The sequence below is a fragment of the Anabrus simplex genome, chromosome 5, assembly GCF_040414725.1.
Source record: "Anabrus simplex isolate iqAnaSimp1 chromosome 5, ASM4041472v1, whole genome shotgun sequence".
Taxonomy (NCBI): Eukaryota; Metazoa; Arthropoda; class Insecta; order Orthoptera; family Tettigoniidae; genus Anabrus; species Anabrus simplex.
The window spans coordinates 216,742,486-216,761,357 of NC_090269.1; the positions used below are offsets into that span (position 1 = coordinate 216,742,486).

At 42.1% G+C, this 18,872-nt stretch overlaps 1 protein-coding gene across 1 annotated transcript in view; it reads left to right on the plus strand.

Annotated features, from left to right (window-relative positions):
* LOC136874446 (fat-like cadherin-related tumor suppressor homolog) overlaps window positions 1–18,872 on the plus strand; it is a 671,031-nt gene that overhangs the window by 268,977 nt on the left and 383,182 nt on the right. The window contains exon 5 of the mRNA XM_068227805.1: window positions 482–637. Coding sequence (XP_068083906.1) covers window positions 482–637 — 156 coding nt within the window. The remainder of the gene's footprint in view (window positions 1–481; window positions 638–18,872) is intronic.

The following is an 18,872-nucleotide window of genomic DNA, read 5'->3' on the forward strand; positions in this document are numbered from 1 at the left end:
TACTGTTAACAGGGGCTGATAATCCAACATTCATCCTTTAGAAACAGCACTCGCCACCATTAACCGCCCGCGGACGGACATTGGCCTAAGCCTAATTAATAATCAATTATTCTAGGGGGCATGAACCGGGACTTACCAGTCGGTTGCTGTGGAAAGCCACACGGGTTCGTGACGTCATGCGGAATGGAGTACTCGCATGCGATTCCACACTAATCGAGACACCGAAGGAAAGGCTCATACAATTTCTTTATGGAGCATAATCTCAATCACTGAACCATTAAAAGATGTTTATACATACACCTTTTGTGCATTTCATACGATCACGCAAGAATATACGTCACCTCTTGACACGCCATGGACTAATTTTTCATATTCAGCATTCAATTGTGCAATTTTTGTGACAAACCACTTAGTCTTAACATTTATGTTAACTTGATTATTACTTCCTCTGCTAAATAAATCCTGTTAATATTGTTTCCAGGTGACGGTGAATGATAACGGCAACCCTCCACTGTCGTCTACCACCAGAGTGGTGGTGTCTGTGGCCGATGTAAACGATCACGCTCCTCAGTTTGAACAAAGCTTCTACAAAATTAACATACCTGAGTCATCAGACCACGATCTGCCACTCTTTCAGGTAAGCTGATAATCTCAGGCGTTAATAAGTGACCATTATTTCCATTAAGATTCCTGTTGTTATATGTAAGTGTAGATGTATTTCTTCAACAACTCCTATGTTCTGTGATGATGATGATGATGATGATGATGATGATGATGATGATGATGAACATAACCTCACATATAAAGTAGTCAGTTCCTCTGTCCAGACAAAAATATTTCAAAGACTATATGGTATAGGAATGTGCAAGTTTACTTGCTGGTAGACCATTGCCCACGAGGGCTCATGAATATCTGGTGGCAGAAGATTCCCGTGGGGGTCCCAAAAAGGGAGTTTTATAAAAAATATAAATAATGAAATGATTATTCTTCATCACTGTGAAAAGCTCGTACTTCGTGCTTATTGAATTTCTATTGAGAAAACTTACCTGAGCAGTTAGGAATGAAGAATTTACTAGGTGGACATGAAGGCGGGGAGTTGTTCTAAAACATGAACACCGGGCGAGTTGGCCGTGCGCGTAGAGACGCGCGGCTGTGAGCTTGCATCCGGGAGATAGTAGGTTCGAATCCCAGGTCTTTCGTATCCCATCGTCGCCATAAGACCTATCTGTGTCGGTGCGACGTAAAGCCCCTAGCAAAAAAAAAGTATGAACAAAAAATCAGTTAAGATTAGAAGGCTAAAATACCACCAGTTCGCATGTATGTAGTTTCTAACACATAAAGGGGTAGAAATAATAAGGAGACCTAACATTCCTTTGATATTCTAACTGAAGAGGTTTTCCGAAAAAGATCTGAAATTGCAAAAGTAGTCATTTCATCGTCACACCGAATTTCTCACAACCGAGTGAATTCGCTGCCTGGTACGCGCCGTGTAGCTGCAAACTTGCATATAGGAGATGGTGGATTCGAACCACACTAATGATAACCCTGAAGATGGTTTTCTGGCGTTCGCCATTTTCACACCAGCTAAATGCTGGGGCTGTACCTTAATTAAGGCCAAGTCTGCTTCCTTCCCTGTTCTAGCCCTTCTCAGTTAGTCTGACGTTAAACTTCTGGTAAAAAATATATATAAATATCCTTCTCACTCAAAGGATTCTAATTTCACAACATCCCAGCTTTTCTTGGCAATCCTTTAACTTCTTCTTGTAGTGCCTTCTCCATTACTGATGGATGGCCACGATCACAACAAAGTCTGTACGATGTTCGGATGTCCTCATAAGTCTACTATAATCTAGTTCTGTCTAATCTCGTAAGTTTCTCAGCGAATAGTGTTTCCCTCGACCGTGACCCCTACGTCCGTCAGTTTTACCCTCCTCATGCGTTTGAGTACGGCAGCATTGGAGACGTGGTCAGTCCACGAGATTCGTGACATCTTTCGGGATATCCACATCTCGAAAGCATTTATTCTCTTAATGCTGTTACATTTCAGAGTCCATGTTTCAATGTGGATTTCTTCGCCAGAGACTTTGTTATCATTCCTTTATCAACTTGGATTTTTTTTTTTCAGGGAGTCATTATTTTGTTAGCAATCCTTCAATAACGTGTACTTTTCCTCGGAGTCATTATTTTGTTGGCAAAACTTTAACAACGTAGTTTTCTTTTACTCAGAGTCATAATTATTTTGTTAGCGATCCGTAAACAAGATGAATTTAATCTTCATAGAGTCATTGTTATGTTAGCAATCCTTCAACTACGTGGATTGTATTTCTCAGACCGTCATTCCTTCAACTCTACGGATGTTTCCTCAGAGAGTAGTATAATTGGATGGTTCGGCAGCCTCCTCCTCCTCCCGCCGCCTCCTCCGCCTCCTCCTCCGCCTCCTCCTCCGCCGCCGCCGCCCGCGGGAAATTTGAATTTTGGCGGGAAATTTGAATTTTGGCGCGAGATTTGAATTTGTAAACAAAGCCACGTGCTTTTTGACAGCTGTCATCGACAACAACGCAACGCTAACCTCACTGCTGCCATCTTGACGGGCCTAAACCTCACTAGTGCCAACTTAACCTAACTAGCATGAGGTAAACAAAGCCACGTGTTTTTTGACAGCCACGTGCTTTTTGACAGACAACAACGCATCGCTAACCTCAGTACTGCCATCTTGACGGGCCTAAACCTCAGTAGTGCCAACATAACCTCACTAGCGCGAGGTAAACAAAGCCACGTGCTTTTTGACAGCCACGTGCTTTTCAACAGATTTGTAAACAAAGCCACGTGCTTTTTGACAGACAACAACGCATCGCTAGCCTCAGTACTGCCATCTTGACGGGCCTAAACCTTAGTGATACCAACTTAACCTCACTAGCATGAGGTAAACAAAGCCACGTGTTTTTTGACAGCCACGTGCCTTTTTGACAGCTGTCATCCGCCATCTTTAATCCAGAGAGCACCGTGCTGCCCTCTTTATCGTAGTAGATGTAAATTCATCACCTGTCATCGGCAGTGCCGCCATCTTGACGGGTCTAAACCTTAGTGCTACCAACTTAACCTCACTAGCGTGAGATAAACAAATCCACGTGCAGCTGTCATCCACCATCTTTGAGCATCGTGCTGCCCTCTTTAGCTACTTACCTTTGAAATGTGGTACGTCACAGCTGTCATCCGCCATCTTGCATCCGAAACCTCAGTGCTGCACTCTATGTGGTGACGGCAAATTCCACGTTCTCTTGTTTGGAAACAAAGCCACGTGCAGCTGTCATCCGCCATCTTTAATCACCGTGCTGCCCTCTTTAGCTACTTACCTTTGACAGTTGTCATCCGCCATCTTGCATCGCAAACCTCAGTGCTGCGCTCTATGTAGTGGCGGCAAATTCTACGTGCTCTTGTTTGGAAACAAATTCACATGCTATTTTTCTGACAGCTGTCATCCGCCATCTTTAATCCATAGAGCACCGTGCTGCCCTCTTTAGCTACTTACCTTTGAAATATGGTACGTCACAGCTGTCATCCGCCATCTTTAATCCAGAGAGAACAGTGCTGCAATCTATGTGGTGGCGGCAAATTCCACGTGCTTTACAAATCAACATGCTTTTTTGACAGCTGTCAACCGCCATCTTTAATCACCGTGCTGCCATCTATGTGGTGGCGGTAAATTCCACATGCTTTACAAACTTATATGCTTTTCTGACAGCTGTCATCCGCCATCTTTAATCAACAGAGCACAGTGCTGCCCTCTATGTGGTGGCGGCAAATTCCACGTGCTCTTGTTTGGAAACAAAGCCACGTGCTTTTTTGACAGCTGTCATCCGCCATCTTTAACCAACAGAGCACTATGCTGCGGGCAATTTCGTCAGCTGTCATCCGCCATCTTTAATCCAGAGAGCACCGTGCTGCCCTCTATGTGGTGGTGGTAAATTCTACACGCTTTACAAACCTATGTGCTTTTCTGACAGCTGTCAACCGCCAGAGAGCACCGTGCTGCCCTCTTTATGCCGGTGGCAAATTCTACATGCTTTTTGACAGCTGTCACCCGCAAGAGAGCACCGTGCTGCCATCTTTAGCTAGATACCTGTGGTAGCGGTAAATTCTACGTGCTCTTGTTTAGTAAACAAAGCTACATGCTTTTTTGACAGCTGTCGTCCGCTATCTTTAATCAATAGAGCACTGTGCTGCGGGTAATTTCATCAGCTGTCATCCGCCATCTTTAATCTACACAACACTATGCTGCTCTCTGTAGTAGCGGGCAATTTGAAAAGTTCTGTTAGCTATCATCCGCCATCTTTAATCAAGAGAGCACCGTGCTGCCATCTATGTGGTGGCGGCAAATTCCACGTGCTCTTGTTTAGTAAACAAAGCCACGTGCAGCTGTCATCCGCCATCTTTGAGCACCGTGCTGCGGGCAATTTCGTCAGCTGTCATCCGCCATCTTTAATCTACAGAACACCGTGCTGCCCTCTGTAGTAGCGGGCAATTTGAAAAGTTCTGTTAGCTATCATCCGCCATCTTCGAGCACCGTGCTGCCCTCTATGTGGTGGCGGCAAATTCCACGTGCTTTACAAACTCACGTGCTTTTTTGACAGCTACCATCCGCCCTGCTCTCTGTAGTAGCGGGTAATTTGAAAAGTTCTGTTAGCTGTCATCCGCCATCTTTGAGCACCGTGCTGCCCGGTGGCGGTAAATTCCACGTGCTTTACAAACTCACGCGCAGCTGTCATCCGCCATCTTACATCGCAAACCTCAGTGCTACACTCTTTAGTTGAAAAATGGTGGCGGATAATTTAAAAAAGAAAAATTCTACAGCGGCCATCTCTCGACGCTAATTGCACAAGATGGTGGCTATACATGACTCCTTAAAGGTGCTTATGCGAGATGATCGCTATACATAGACGCCCTTGGGATGCTTGCGCAAGATGGCGGTTATACATGGCTCCTTATGAGGGATGCTTGCGCGAGATGGTGGTTGCTCTTATGAGGCGGCTTAAGGATCCTTGGCTAGAGCCTCCCTAAGGATGCTTGCGCAAGATGGCGCATGCAAGATGGTGGCTATACATAGCTCCTTATGAGACAGCCAGTACAACATGTGATCAGAACATTGATTGATGTGTTCAGAACACAAAATAAGTAGAATCGAACACTGTACTCGATACAACATGTGATTAAAACATTGTTTGGTGTGTTCAGAACACTAATCGAACGCTGTACAACATGTTAGGGGATACCTTTGTTTAGATTGAAACATAACAAGACTAGAATTGAACACTGCACATTGATTGATGTGTTCAGAACACAAAATAAGTAGAATCGAACACTGTACTCGATACAACATGTGATTAAAACATTGTTTGGTGTGTTCAGAATACTAATCGAACGCTGTACAACATGTTAGGGGATACCTTTGTTTAGATTGAAACATAACAAGACTAGAATTGAACACTGCACATTGATTGATGTGTTCAGAACACAAAATAAGTAGAATCGAACACTGTACTCGATACAACATGTGATTAAAACATTGTTTGGTGTGTTCAGAACACTAATCGAACGCTGTACAACATGTTAGGGGATACCTTTGTTTAGATTGAAACATAACAAGACTAGAATTGAACACTGCACTCGATGTCGTTACATGTGTTCAGAACAATGATTGATGTGTTCAGATCACTAAACAAGTAGAATCGAACGCTGTACAACATGTTAGGGGATACCTTTGTTTAGATTGAAACATAACAAGACTAGAATCGAACACTGCACTCGATGTCGTTAACCTTAACATGTGATCCGATACAACATGTTAGGGGATACCTTTGTCCTAAGAACCGAACACTGTACAACATGTTAGGGGATACCTTTGTTTAGATTGAAACTAACAAGACTAGAATCGAACACTGCACTCGATGTCGTTACATGTGATCCGATACAACATGTTAGGGGATACCTTTGTTCTAAGAAAATTAGATTGAAACATAGCAAGCCTAGAATCGAACATTGTTTGATGTTTTCAGTACAACTTCAATGATTAACACACACACACTGTGCACATATCGCATAGCTATCTCGCCTAGTATGAAAATAAAAAAACACACTGTGCACATATCGCATAGCTAACACTTCAAATGATTTGCTTAGTACGAAAAAAAAATCTATACCGCGTAGCTAACTCGTTCATCACACTGCTCAGACGCTTAGTAATTGTGAATACACTCATACGAAAATCAAGAAAGCACACTGCGTAGCCAACTCGCTCGGCTCACTCGCTTAGTAATTACAACACTGATACACACACGGATAAGAATGTTCCGAGATACTACATACTTACATGTTTTTTAAGGGGGGTGAAAGATCATAAATTATATGTACACATGTTGTCTCCTCCAAGTTGTAAGATGAAATAGACGCAGTACTGCGAGTTTCCGCTCTAGCTGGCGAACGGAAGTAGCATGATATCTCAGCAAAAAATAAAAATACGCGTGAGCTTGCAAGTCAGACACAATGATGGATACCGCGATTCAAATCCTAGTAACTTATGCCGTCGGCCGAGTTCTTTGACGACAGGAAGGGCAACTAGTTGAAAACAATTATCGAACACGCATCGTGAAGGCAAGAGTGTGCAGCGATATGCTTGTTTAGACTTGCAGATTACGAAAGAAACATAACAAGACTTGAGTCTTAAAACAAATTCTTGTGATTTAAAATCTTAGTCAGGAAGGGCATCCAGCAGTAAAACAATAGTTCGTGATTTAAAATCTAGCAGTAAAACCCCCGATTCTCGACAGATTCTTAATCCGAGTTCTTTGACGTCAGGAAGGGCAACCGGTTGAAAACAATTATCGAACACGCATCGCGAAGGCAAGTGTGCAGCGATATGCTTGTTTAGACTTGCAGATTACGAAAGAAACATAACAAGACTTGAGTCTTAAAACAAAATTCTTGCGATTTAAAATCTTAGTCAGGAAGGGCATCCGGCAGTAAAACAATAGTTCGTGATTTAAAATCTAGCAGTAAAACCCCCGATTCTCGACAGATTCTTAATCCGAGTTCTTTGACGTCAGGAAAGGCAACTAGTTGAAAACAATTATCGAACACACATCGTGGAGGCAAGAGTGTGCAGCGATATGCTTGTTTAGACTTGCAGATTACGAAAGAAACATAACAAGACTTGAGTCTTAAAACAAATTCTTGCGATTTAAAATCTTATTCAGGAAGCGCATCCGGCAGTAAAACAATAGTTCGTGATTTAAAATCTAGCTGTAAAACCCCCGATTCTCGATAGATTCTTAATCCGAGTTCTTTGACGTCAGGAAGGGCAACCGGTTGGAAACAATTATCGAACACGCATCGCGAAGGCAGGAGTGTGCAGCGATATGCATGTTTAGACTTGCAGATTACGAAAGAAACATAACAAGACTTGAGTCTTAAAACAAATTCTTGCGATTTAAAATCTTAGTCAGGAAGGGCATCCGGCAGTAAAACAATAGTTCGTGATTTAAAATCTAGCTGTAAAACCCCCGATTCTCGATAGATTCTTAATCCGAGTTCTTTGACGTCAGGAAGGGCAACCGGTTGGAAACAATTATCGAACACGCATCGCGAAGGCAGGAGTGTGCAGCGATATGCATGTTTAGACTTGCAGATTACGAAAGAAACATAACAAGACTTGAGTCTTAAAACAAATTCTTGCGATTTAAAATCTTAGTCAGGCAGGGCATCCGGTAGTAAAACAATAGTTCGTGATACTGCGATTTAAAATCTAGCAGTAAAACCCCCGATTCTCGACAGATTCTTAATCCGAGTTCTTTGACGTCAGGAAGGGCAACCGGTTGAAAACAATTATCGAACACACATCGTGGAGGCAAGAGTGTGCAGCGATATGCTTGTTTAGACTTGCAGATTACGAAAGAAACATAACAAGACTTGAGTCTTAAAACAAATTCTTGCGATTTAAAATCTTAGTCAGGAAGGGCATCCGGTAGTAAAACAATATTCGTTATTTAAAATCTAGCAGTAAAACCCCCGATTCTCGACAGATTCTTAATCCGAGTTCTTTGACGTCAGGAAGGGCAACCGGTTGAAAACAATTATCGAACACGCATCGTGAAGGCAAGAGTGTGCAGCGATATGCTTGTTTAGACTTGCAGATTACGAAAGAAACATAACAAGACTTGAGTCTTAAAACAAATTCTTGCGATTTAAAATCTTAGTCAGGAAGGGCATCCAGCAGTAAAACAATAGTTCGTGATTTAAAATCTAAGAAGTGCATCTAGCTGTATATCCCCCGATTCTCGACAGATTCTTAATCCGAGTTCTTTGACGTCAGGAAGGGCAACTAGTTGAAAACAATTATCGAACACACATCGTGGAGGCAAGAGTGTGCAGCGATATGCTTGTTTAGACTTGCAGATTACGAAAGAAACATAACAAGACTTGAGTCTTAAAACACATTCTTGCGATTTAAAATCTTAGTCAGGAAGGGCATCCGGCAGTAAAACAATAGTTCGTGATTTAAAATCTAGCTGTAAAACCCCCGATTCTCGATAGATTCTTAATCCGAGTTCTTTGACGTCAGGAAGGGCAACCGGTTGGAAACAATTATCGAACACGCATCGCGAAGGCAGGAGTGTGCAGCGATATGCATGTTTAGACTTGCAGATTACGAAAGAAACATAACAAGACTTGAGTCTTAAAACAAAATTCTTGCGATTTAAAATCTTAGTCAGGAAGGGCATCCGGCAGTAAAACAATAGTTCGTGATTTAAAATCTAGCAGTAAAACCCCCGATTCTCGACAGATTCTTAATCCGAGTTCTTTGACGTCAGGAAGGGCAACCGGTTGAAAACAATTATCGAACACGCATCGCGAAGGCAAGAGTGTGCAGCGATATGCTTGTTTAGACTTGCAGATTACGAAAGAAACATAACAAGACTTGAGTCTTAAAACAAATTCTTGCGATTTAAAATCTTAGTCAGGAAGGGCAACCGGCAGTAGTGATACAGCGATTTAAAATCTAAGAAGAGCATCTAGCTGTAAAACCCCCGATTCTCGACAGATTCTTAATCCGAGTTCTTTGACGTCAGGAAGGGTAACCGGTTGAAAACAATAGCGTATGATGTAAGAGCTTAGATACTACCAGTTTTGCGTCAGGAAGGATAACTAGTCTTAAAACAAAACAGATTCTTAATCCGAGTTGTCAGGAAGGGCAACCGGTTGAAAACTATAGTGTGAGAGGTTAGATACTGCTAGTTTTGCATCAGGAAGGACAACTCAACACATTCTTGCGATTTAAACACATTTTTATTCCCAAGAGAATCGAACCCGTGACTACCGGGTGAGAGACATGCATACTGTAGGCTATGGGTTTGTTCTACAGTCCTTGAAGTTGTATCAGAGCGAGCCGCGGAATGCGTGTGTTAGCTGAAATTGTACACGTATCTTCCTGCTGTAGTAGTAACCTTGAACGAGGACACTGATAAGCGGCTTGTAACTCGCGAAGGTCTTCTTAGCTGAGTACCATTCAAGCTCTTAAAACACAGTACAAATTAAGGTTGTAAAATATTCTGAAATAGTCCTCCTCTGTGGTGTAGTAGTTAGTGTGATTAGCTGCTACCCTCGGAGGTCCGAGTTCGATTCCCGGCTCTGCTACGGGATGTGTAGCATTTAGCCTATGTAAGTTCCTAACGTAAACTATTATGATTGTACGGAGAGGTTAAAACACATCAACAGCCCTTACTTAATGCTGGCTTTCTTGCACACCCCGCCTCACACCATAGTTTTACGACCGGCTGCCCTTCCTGACTAGGATTTTAAATCGCAGTATACGCGATAAATTTGTTGTAGCGGGTTTTATAACTAGATATCCCGGTACCGACACATAGCCTACTCCCGCTGAAGAAGCCTGCACAAGGCTTATTGCCTCCATCCGACAAATGAATCACCGTCAAGTCTTGTACTCAAAAAATCATTTTCGAAGGAGTCAGCACAAGGTTTAACGCCCCCATCAACAGCCCTTACTTAATGCTGGCTTTCTTGCACACCCCGCCTCACACCATAGTTTTATACGACCGGTTACCCCTCCTGACTAGGATTTTAAATCGATGTCCCGACATAGCCTACTCCTACCGAAGAAGCCAGCTTAACGCCTCCATCCGACGAATGAATCACCCTCAACACTCTTCAATCATTCACACTACTTCGGAAGATAGCGGGTTCGAACTAGAAGCTGTAAATGCTAGGCGAGGGGCCTGCGCGATCGTCATTACATGATCTAGCTAGATGCCCTTCCCGACGGCATAAGTTACTAGGATTTGAATCGCGGTATCCATCATTGTGTCTGACTTGCAAGCTCACGCGTATTTTTATTTTTTGCTGAGATATCATGCTACTTCCGTTCGCCAGCTAGAGCGGAAACTCGCAGTACTGCGTCTATTTCATCTTACAACTTGGAGGAGACAACATGTGTACATATAATTTATGATCTTTCACCCCCCTTAAAAAACATGTAAGTATGTAGTATCTCGGAACATTCTTATCCGTGTGTGTATCAGTGTTGTAATTACTAAGCGAGTGAGCCGAGCGAGTTGGCTACGCAGTGTGCTTTCTTGATTTTCGTATGAGTGTATTCACAATTACTAAGCGTCTGAGCAGTGTGATGAACGAGTTAGCTACGCGGTATAGATTTTTTTTTCGTACTAAGCAAATCATTTGAAGTGTTAGCTATGCGATATGTGCACAGTGTGTTTTTTTATTTTCATACTAGGCGAGATAGCTATGCGATATGTGCACAGTGTGTGTGTGTTAATCATTGAAGTTGTACTGAAAACATCAAACAATGTTCGATTCTAGGCTTGCTATGTTTCAATCTAATTTTCTTAGAACAAAGGTATCCCCTAACATGTTGTATCGGATCACATGTAACGACATCGAGTGCAGTGTTCGATTCTAGTCTTGTTAGTTTCAATCTAAACAAAGGTATCCCCTAACATGTTGTACAGTGTTCGGTTCTTAGGACAAAGGTATCCCCTAACATGTTGTATCGGATCACATGTTAAGGTTAACGACATCGAGTGCAGTGTTCGATTCTAGTCTTGTTATGTTTCAATCTAAACAAAGGTATCCCCTAACATGTTGTACAGCGTTCGATTCTACTTGTTTAGTGATCTGAACACATCAATCATTGTTCTGAACACATGTAACGACATCGAGTGCAGTGTTCAATTCTAGTCTTGTTATGTTTCAATCTAAACAAAGGTATCCCCTAACATGTTGTACAGCGTTCGATTAGTGTTCTGAACACACCAAACAATGTTTTAATCACATGTTGTATCGAGTACAGTGTTCGATTCTACTTATTTTGTGTTCTGAACACATCAATCAATGTGCAGTGTTCAATTCTAGTCTTGTTATGTTTCAATCTAAACAAAGGTATCCCCTAACATGTTGTACAGCGTTCGATTAGTATTCTGAACACACCAAACAATGTTTTAATCACATGTTGTATCGAGTACAGTGTTCGATTCTACTTATTTTGTGTTCTGAACACATCAATCAATGTGCAGTGTTCAATTCTAGTCTTGTTATGTTTCAATCTAAACAAAGGTATCCCCTAACATGTTGTACAGCGTTCGATTAGTGTTCTGAACACACCAAACAATGTTTTAATCACATGTTGTATCGAGTACAGTGTTCGATTCTACTTATTTTGTGTTCTGAACACATCAATCAATGTTCTGATCACATGTTGTACTGGCTGTCTCATAAGGAGCTATGTATAGCCACCATCTTGCATGCGCCATCTTGCGCAAGCATCCTTAGGGAGGCTCTAGCCAAGGATCCTTAAGCCGCCTCATAAGAGCAACCACCATCTCGCGCAAGCATCCCTCATAAGGAGCCATGTATAACCGCCATCTTGCGCAAGCATCCCAAGGGCGTCTATGTATAGCGATCATCTCGCATAAGCACCTTTAAGGAGTCATGTATAGCCACCATCTTGTGCAATTAGCGTCGAGAGATGGCCGCTGTAGAATTTTTCTTTTTTAAATTATCCGCCACCATTTTTCAACTAAAGAGTGTAGCACTGAGGTTTGCGATGTAAGATGGCGGATGACAGCTGCGCGTGAGTTTGTAAAGCACGTGGAATTTACCGCCACCGGGCAGCACGGTGCTCAAAGATGGCGGATGACAGCTAACAGAACTTTTCAAATTACCCGCTACTACAGAGAGCAGGGCGGATGGTAGCTGTCAAAAAAGCACGTGAGTTTGTAAAGCACGTGGAATTTGCCGCCACCACATAGAGGGCAGCACGGTGCTCGAAGATGGCGGATGATAGCTAACAGAACTTTTCAAATTGCCCGCTACTACAGAGGGCAGCACGGTGTTCTGTAGATTAAAGATGGCGGATGACAGCTGACGAAATTGCCCGCAGCACGGTGCTCAAAGATGGCGGATGACAGCTGCACGTGGCTTTGTTTACTAAACAAGAGCACGTGGAATTTGCCGCCACCACATAGATGGCAGCACGGTGCTCTCTTGATTAAAGATGGCGGATGATAGCTAACAGAACTTTTCAAATTGCCCGCTACTACAGAGAGCAGCATAGTGTTGTGTAGATTAAAGATGGCGGATGACAGCTGATGAAATTACCCGCAGCACAGTGCTCTATTGATTAAAGATAGCGGACGACAGCTGTCAAAAAAGCATGTAGCTTTGTTTACTAAACAAGAGCACGTAGAATTTACCGCTACCACAGGTATCTAGCTAAAGATGGCAGCACGGTGCTCTCTTGCGGGTGACAGCTGTCAAAAAGCATGTAGAATTTGCCACCGGCATAAAGAGGGCAGCACGGTGCTCTCTGGCGGTTGACAGCTGTCAGAAAAGCACATAGGTTTGTAAAGCGTGTAGAATTTACCACCACCACATAGAGGGCAGCACGGTGCTCTCTGGATTAAAGATGGCGGATGACAGCTGACGAAATTGCCCGCAGCATAGTGCTCTGTTGGTTAAAGATGGCGGATGACAGCTGTCAAAAAAGCACGTGGCTTTGTTTCCAAACAAGAGCACGTGGAATTTGCCGCCACCACATAGAGGGCAGCACTGTGCTCTGTTGATTAAAGATGGCGGATGACAGCTGTCAGAAAAGCATATAAGTTTGTAAAGCATGTGGAATTTACCGCCACCACATAGATGGCAGCACGGTGATTAAAGATGGCGGTTGACAGCTGTCAAAAAAGCATGTTGATTTGTAAAGCACGTGGAATTTGCCGCCACCACATAGATTGCAGCACTGTTCTCTCTGGATTAAAGATGGCGGATGACAGCTGTGACGTACCATATTTCAAAGGTAAGTAGCTAAAGAGGGCAGCACGGTGCTCTATGGATTAAAGATGGCGGATGACAGCTGTCAGAAAAATAGCATGTGAATTTGTTTCCAAACAAGAGCACGTAGAATTTGCCGCCACTACATAGAGCGCAGCACTGAGGTTTGCGATGCAAGATGGCGGATGACAACTGTCAAAGGTAAGTAGCTAAAGAGGGCAGCACGGTGATTAAAGATGGCGGATGACAGCTGCACGTGGCTTTGTTTCCAAACAAGAGAACGTGGAATTTGCCGTCACCACATAGAGTGCAGCACTGAGGTTTCGGATGCAAGATGGCGGATGACAGCTGTGACGTACCACATTTCAAAGGTAAGTAGCTAAAGAGGGCAGCACGATGCTCAAAGATGGTGGATGACAGCTGCACGTGGATTTGTTTATCTCACGCTAGTGAGGTTAAGTTGGTAGCACTAAGGTTTAGACCCGTCAAGATGGCGGCACTGCCGATGACAGGTGATGAATTTACATCTACTACGATAAAGAGGGCAGCACGGTGCTCTCTGGATTAAAGATGGCGGATGACAGCTGTCAAAAAGGCACGTGGCTGTCAAAAAACACGTGGCTTTGTTTACCTCATGCTAGTGAGGTTAAGTTGGTATCACTAAGGTTTAGGCCCGTCAAGATGGCAGTACTGAGGCTAGCGATGCGTTGTTGTCTGTCAAAAAGCACGTGGCTTTGTTTACAAATCTGTTGAAAAGCACGTGGCTGTCAAAAAGCACGTGGCTTTGTTTACCTCGCGCTAGTGAGGTTATGTTGGCACTACTGAGGTTTAGGCCCGTCAAGATGGCAGTACTGAGGTTAGCGATGCGTTGTTGTCTGTCAAAAAGCACGTGGCTGTCAAAAAACACGTGGCTTTGTTTACCTCATGCTAGTTAGGTTAAGTTGGCACTAGTGAGGTTTAGGCCCGTCAAGATGGCAGCAGTGAGGTTAGCGTTGCGTTGTTGTCGATGACAGCTGTCAAAAAGCACGTGGCTTTGTTTACAAATTCAAATCTCGCGCCAAAATTCAAATTTCCCGCCAAAATTCAAATTTCCCGCGGGCGGCGGCGGCGGAGGAGGAGGCGGAGGAGGCGGCGGGAGGAGGAGGAGGCGGCCGAACCATCCAATTATACTACTTCAGAGAGTAAGTATTTTGTTGACAGTCCTTTAACAACGTGGATTTTCTCTTCGTAGAGTCGTTATTTTGTTGGCAATACTTTAACAACGTGGAGTTTTCCTCAGAGAGTCATTTATTTTGTTGAAGTTTTCCTTAGAGTGTCATCTTCCCATTGATAGCTGTATGTTGAACTCGCTAGACCGAAGGTTGAAGAAAATTTGAAGGAACAAGGTCATATGGCAGTAAATGAAAAAGTATATACCTATAAAGTATGGAAATATTCTATTGAAGGGCAGTTTCCTCCTTATAATCAAATTAATTTTTCCTGCAATCATTCATCCAATGAAAACCGCCTTTTTGAGATCAAGAGCCGTGAAAGTTATCCCCTGATGTATCATCGTCCAACCCCAATCGGTCGCATTTAACGGCTAGAAATAAAACCGTCCGAACGCGGTTTGGGCCAGCTAGACGTGGGCTTGCAGTCGAGAGATAGTGGGTTAGAGCCCTGCTCTCGGCAGGCCGGAATATGGATTTCCGTGGTTTTCCATTTTCACTCCAGGCAAATGTTGGGACTGTACTTTAATGAAGGTCAAGATCGCTCCCCTCACCGTCCAAGACCTCTCCTACTTCGTCGTCGCCTTAATCCCTGTCTGTGTCGGTGCGACGTAATACTTAATATCACTAAACAGAAAAGAAGAAAGAAAGAAAGAAAGAAAGAAAGAAAGAAATCATTCGCGTAGCTGCACGATTTCATTCAGGACATGGTGAATTCGGTCCCTATCATCCGTGGTCTTGAATTTAATGTTCCGGCTCCTTTCTAACTGGTTAGCATGCTGCCCTTTTGTCACAGGGTCCCGGGTTCGATTCCCGGCAGGGTCGGGAATTTTAACCAACATTGGTTAATTTCTCTGGCACGGAGGCTAGATGTGTGTGTCGTCTTCATCAATCATTTCATCCTCATCACGACGCGCAGGTTATCTATGAGTGTCATATCAAAATACCTGCACCTGGCGAGCCGAACATGTCCTCTGACACTCTCGGCACTAAAAGCCATACGCCATTTCATTTCCGTTCTTTCTCATTTTCACATCTGGACAATGCTGGAGCTATACCTTAATCAAGACTGTGGCCCTTTGTTCTTAGTCACATTCCTTCTTTCCTATCTTATTGTTGCCGTAAACCTATGTTGGTGTGGCGTCAACCACTAGCAAGAGAAATAATAATAATAATAATAATAATAATAATAATAATAATAATAATAATAATAATAATAATAATAATAATAATAATAATAATAATAATAATAACATGCCGAGAAAGTTGTTTGCATGACTGGAGCTACTTAGCTGTTAGCTTGTTATTCAGTAGATGGTAGGTTCGAACCCCACTGTTGGTAGCCCTGAAGATGGTTTTCCGTGGTTTCCCATGTGCACATGAGGCTAGTTCCGCGGCTGTGCCTTAATTAAGGGTACGGACACAGCCTTCCCTGTTATAACCCTATCCTATCCCATTGTCGCCATAAGAGTTGTCTGAGTCGGTGCAACGTGAAACTAAATCCAATAATATAAATATTATGGTCTCTGCTACAGGGTAATAGATCTTCTAAAGTGCTGTTATTTAGACGGCATCGGTACTAAGTTCCATGCCGTGATTACAGTACCAGTTCCATCTAGTAGCGAAGCGAAACCCTACAGGACGGTTCTTGAGATTCTGTTAATTTTGTCAGGTGGCCTTACCGAGAAAAAATTATGTTGTAATTCCAAGATTCTTGACCGTTCTTTAAAAATAGGCCACCTCGGCTGCGATTGAGCCCGTGAACTTGGAACCATTCAGCTGGACGCATTACCTGAAATCTACTCAGACACTTATGTTGTAGGATGAATTACTTATCCAGTGGGAAAAATTAATGTTTGAAATTCCTATTTATTTATTTTTTTTTTTTTTTTTACAATTTGCTTTACGTCGCACCGACACTGATAGGTTTTATGGCGACGATGGGATAGGAAAGGCATAGGAGTAGGGAGGATGCGTCCGTGGCCTTAATTAAGGTACAGTCCCAGCATTTGTCTGGTGTGAAAACGGGAAACCACTGAAAGCCATATTCAGGGCTGCCGACAGTGGGGTTAGAACCTACTATCTCCCGGATGCAGGCTTACACCTGCGCTCCTAACCGCACGGCCAACTCGCCCGGTCCTAAAAATTATAAAATGCTTTCACTATATTAAGTTATTTAAAATGTTGGTATATATTTGTTATTTAAAAGAAACCTCTGGATGTAGACCTGTGAAATCAGGGGGAGAGCGATAAATACAATGCTATTCTAAATAATCACACAACTGTGACTCAATTTGTGCAAATATTCTTTAAACTCTACGAAGTTTTGTATTTAATATGAGAAGAGCATTAAAGAATACGCAGTTTTGGAAACCTACATCCTATTAGAACGTTTTGTAAGAAATGTGAGGTACAATATCGTCGCTATGGAGCCCAAACCGCAAATGTGACAATACTTTTCCTATCCATTTTTTCCCTTATGACTCGTCACGCCTCTAGCTACATATGGATATACTCAGATAAACTCACGTGTAAAGGAAAATGAACCGTACTGTAGGGATGTATGTTTGCATGATCATCTACGCACTCCTAGAGTATAATGTATTTAAGGTTGATTTTCCTAAAGGAAATAATGGATAGGAAGAATATTGTAACATTCGCGGTTCTGACTCCACAGCGACGATATGGAATTTTTTCCATAAAACAAAAGTAAAATCAAATGATTTCTCCCATACCCATTTATCCATTCCACCTTTGTAGTTGTATATAAAAAGGAAATGAACTGTATATACAGTAGGTGACTACTTCCTTCACGTGCCTCTCTTGAAACTCGGTGTACCTTACGTCGTAAAATACCTGACGCATATCATTTGAATAGTAAATAGTTATGGATTAAATATCCTGCCAGACGTTCCTTTTCATTTTCCCTACTTGCTACTTACCTTTAAACCATTCCTGAATACTTTTCTATTATTGTTTTAAGATGTTAATCTAGATCACTTCATTCGATAAAACAGATGTACAATTTGATGCAAAAGTCTGACATGAAATTTCAATTTTTCAGAACTTTACAATGTAGTCCTCTTTTCCTTTAGATATCTTGTTAAGGAAAGTAATCACGGAGAAGTTGAGCGGCGAAGAGCGAACCAAACTTACTAAACTTTACTTTGGAAATCAGAAGTACATTTATACTGGCTTATCCCCGGATTTGACTGCGCCGAATATTTTTCTTTGGAAGATATCTCAAAGGATACATCTGTATCAAGCAGCCAATGACCACAGAGGACCTAGAAAACGATATTCGAAAGAAATCTGATGCGATAAAACCGGAAACCGTGGATAAAGTTATGTACAATGCTCCGAAAATAACCCGTCTTTTGTGATGAAGTGAATGGTGGTCGTTCGAAAGACAACTTCTTTTAAGTAGTGTGCACATACTTCCTAAGCATGTGTGTACGTTTTGAAATAGACGCATTGATGTTTCTTTCAGTGCAAAGAAGTTAAAAAGAAGTTCCGCGTCCTTCTATATTGCTTACACATAGCCTCTTACAAACGATTAACAATGCATAAAGGGAATCCCATCTGACCTCTTGCTGAACTGATTACGGAACAGACAACAAACATGTACGTAGTTTTATTTGTCATACTCTGGGCATTAAAATATAATCCATCTTATTACTGAAAAACGTTTATTTTATAGCAAATCTACACATTTACTTCCAAATTTTACATTCTACTTATTTTAAATACTTGTATATATCATAACCTTTAGATTCAACGTGATATCTCCAACAAGGTAGAGCTTAATGCATAGAACCGCTATCGTTATGCCAAGTTGGAAGCAAGTTAAATTAAACATTATTGTACAGTGTGCAAAAATAATTTTTGAATATTCTGATATTATACCATTTTTATTTTGCAACGGTATGTACGAATACTCACTGAAAAAAGAATGAGCGCATGGTGTTGAATGTTCATCGAACTAAATATTTTATGTCATAATTTTAATTATTATTAAAATAATTCACCTCCTATGTACTGTAGATTCAAACCCTGTGGATAGCCACAACAGCTATTATATCTATTGGTTCATTTGTTTCTGAGAAAAGAGTACCTGCGAGGAACTTCTACAACACTATGCGCTCATTCTTCTTTTGAGCGACTGTACATCATACGTTACGGGTGGTATTTACAATGGAAACTATCATATAGTCAGGTATGTAAAATCAACAGGAATTCAATAAAAGCATAAAGTTGGTAATGTGGGATTTTGAACATAAGAGTTGTGTGGCAGATCAATACAGTGTG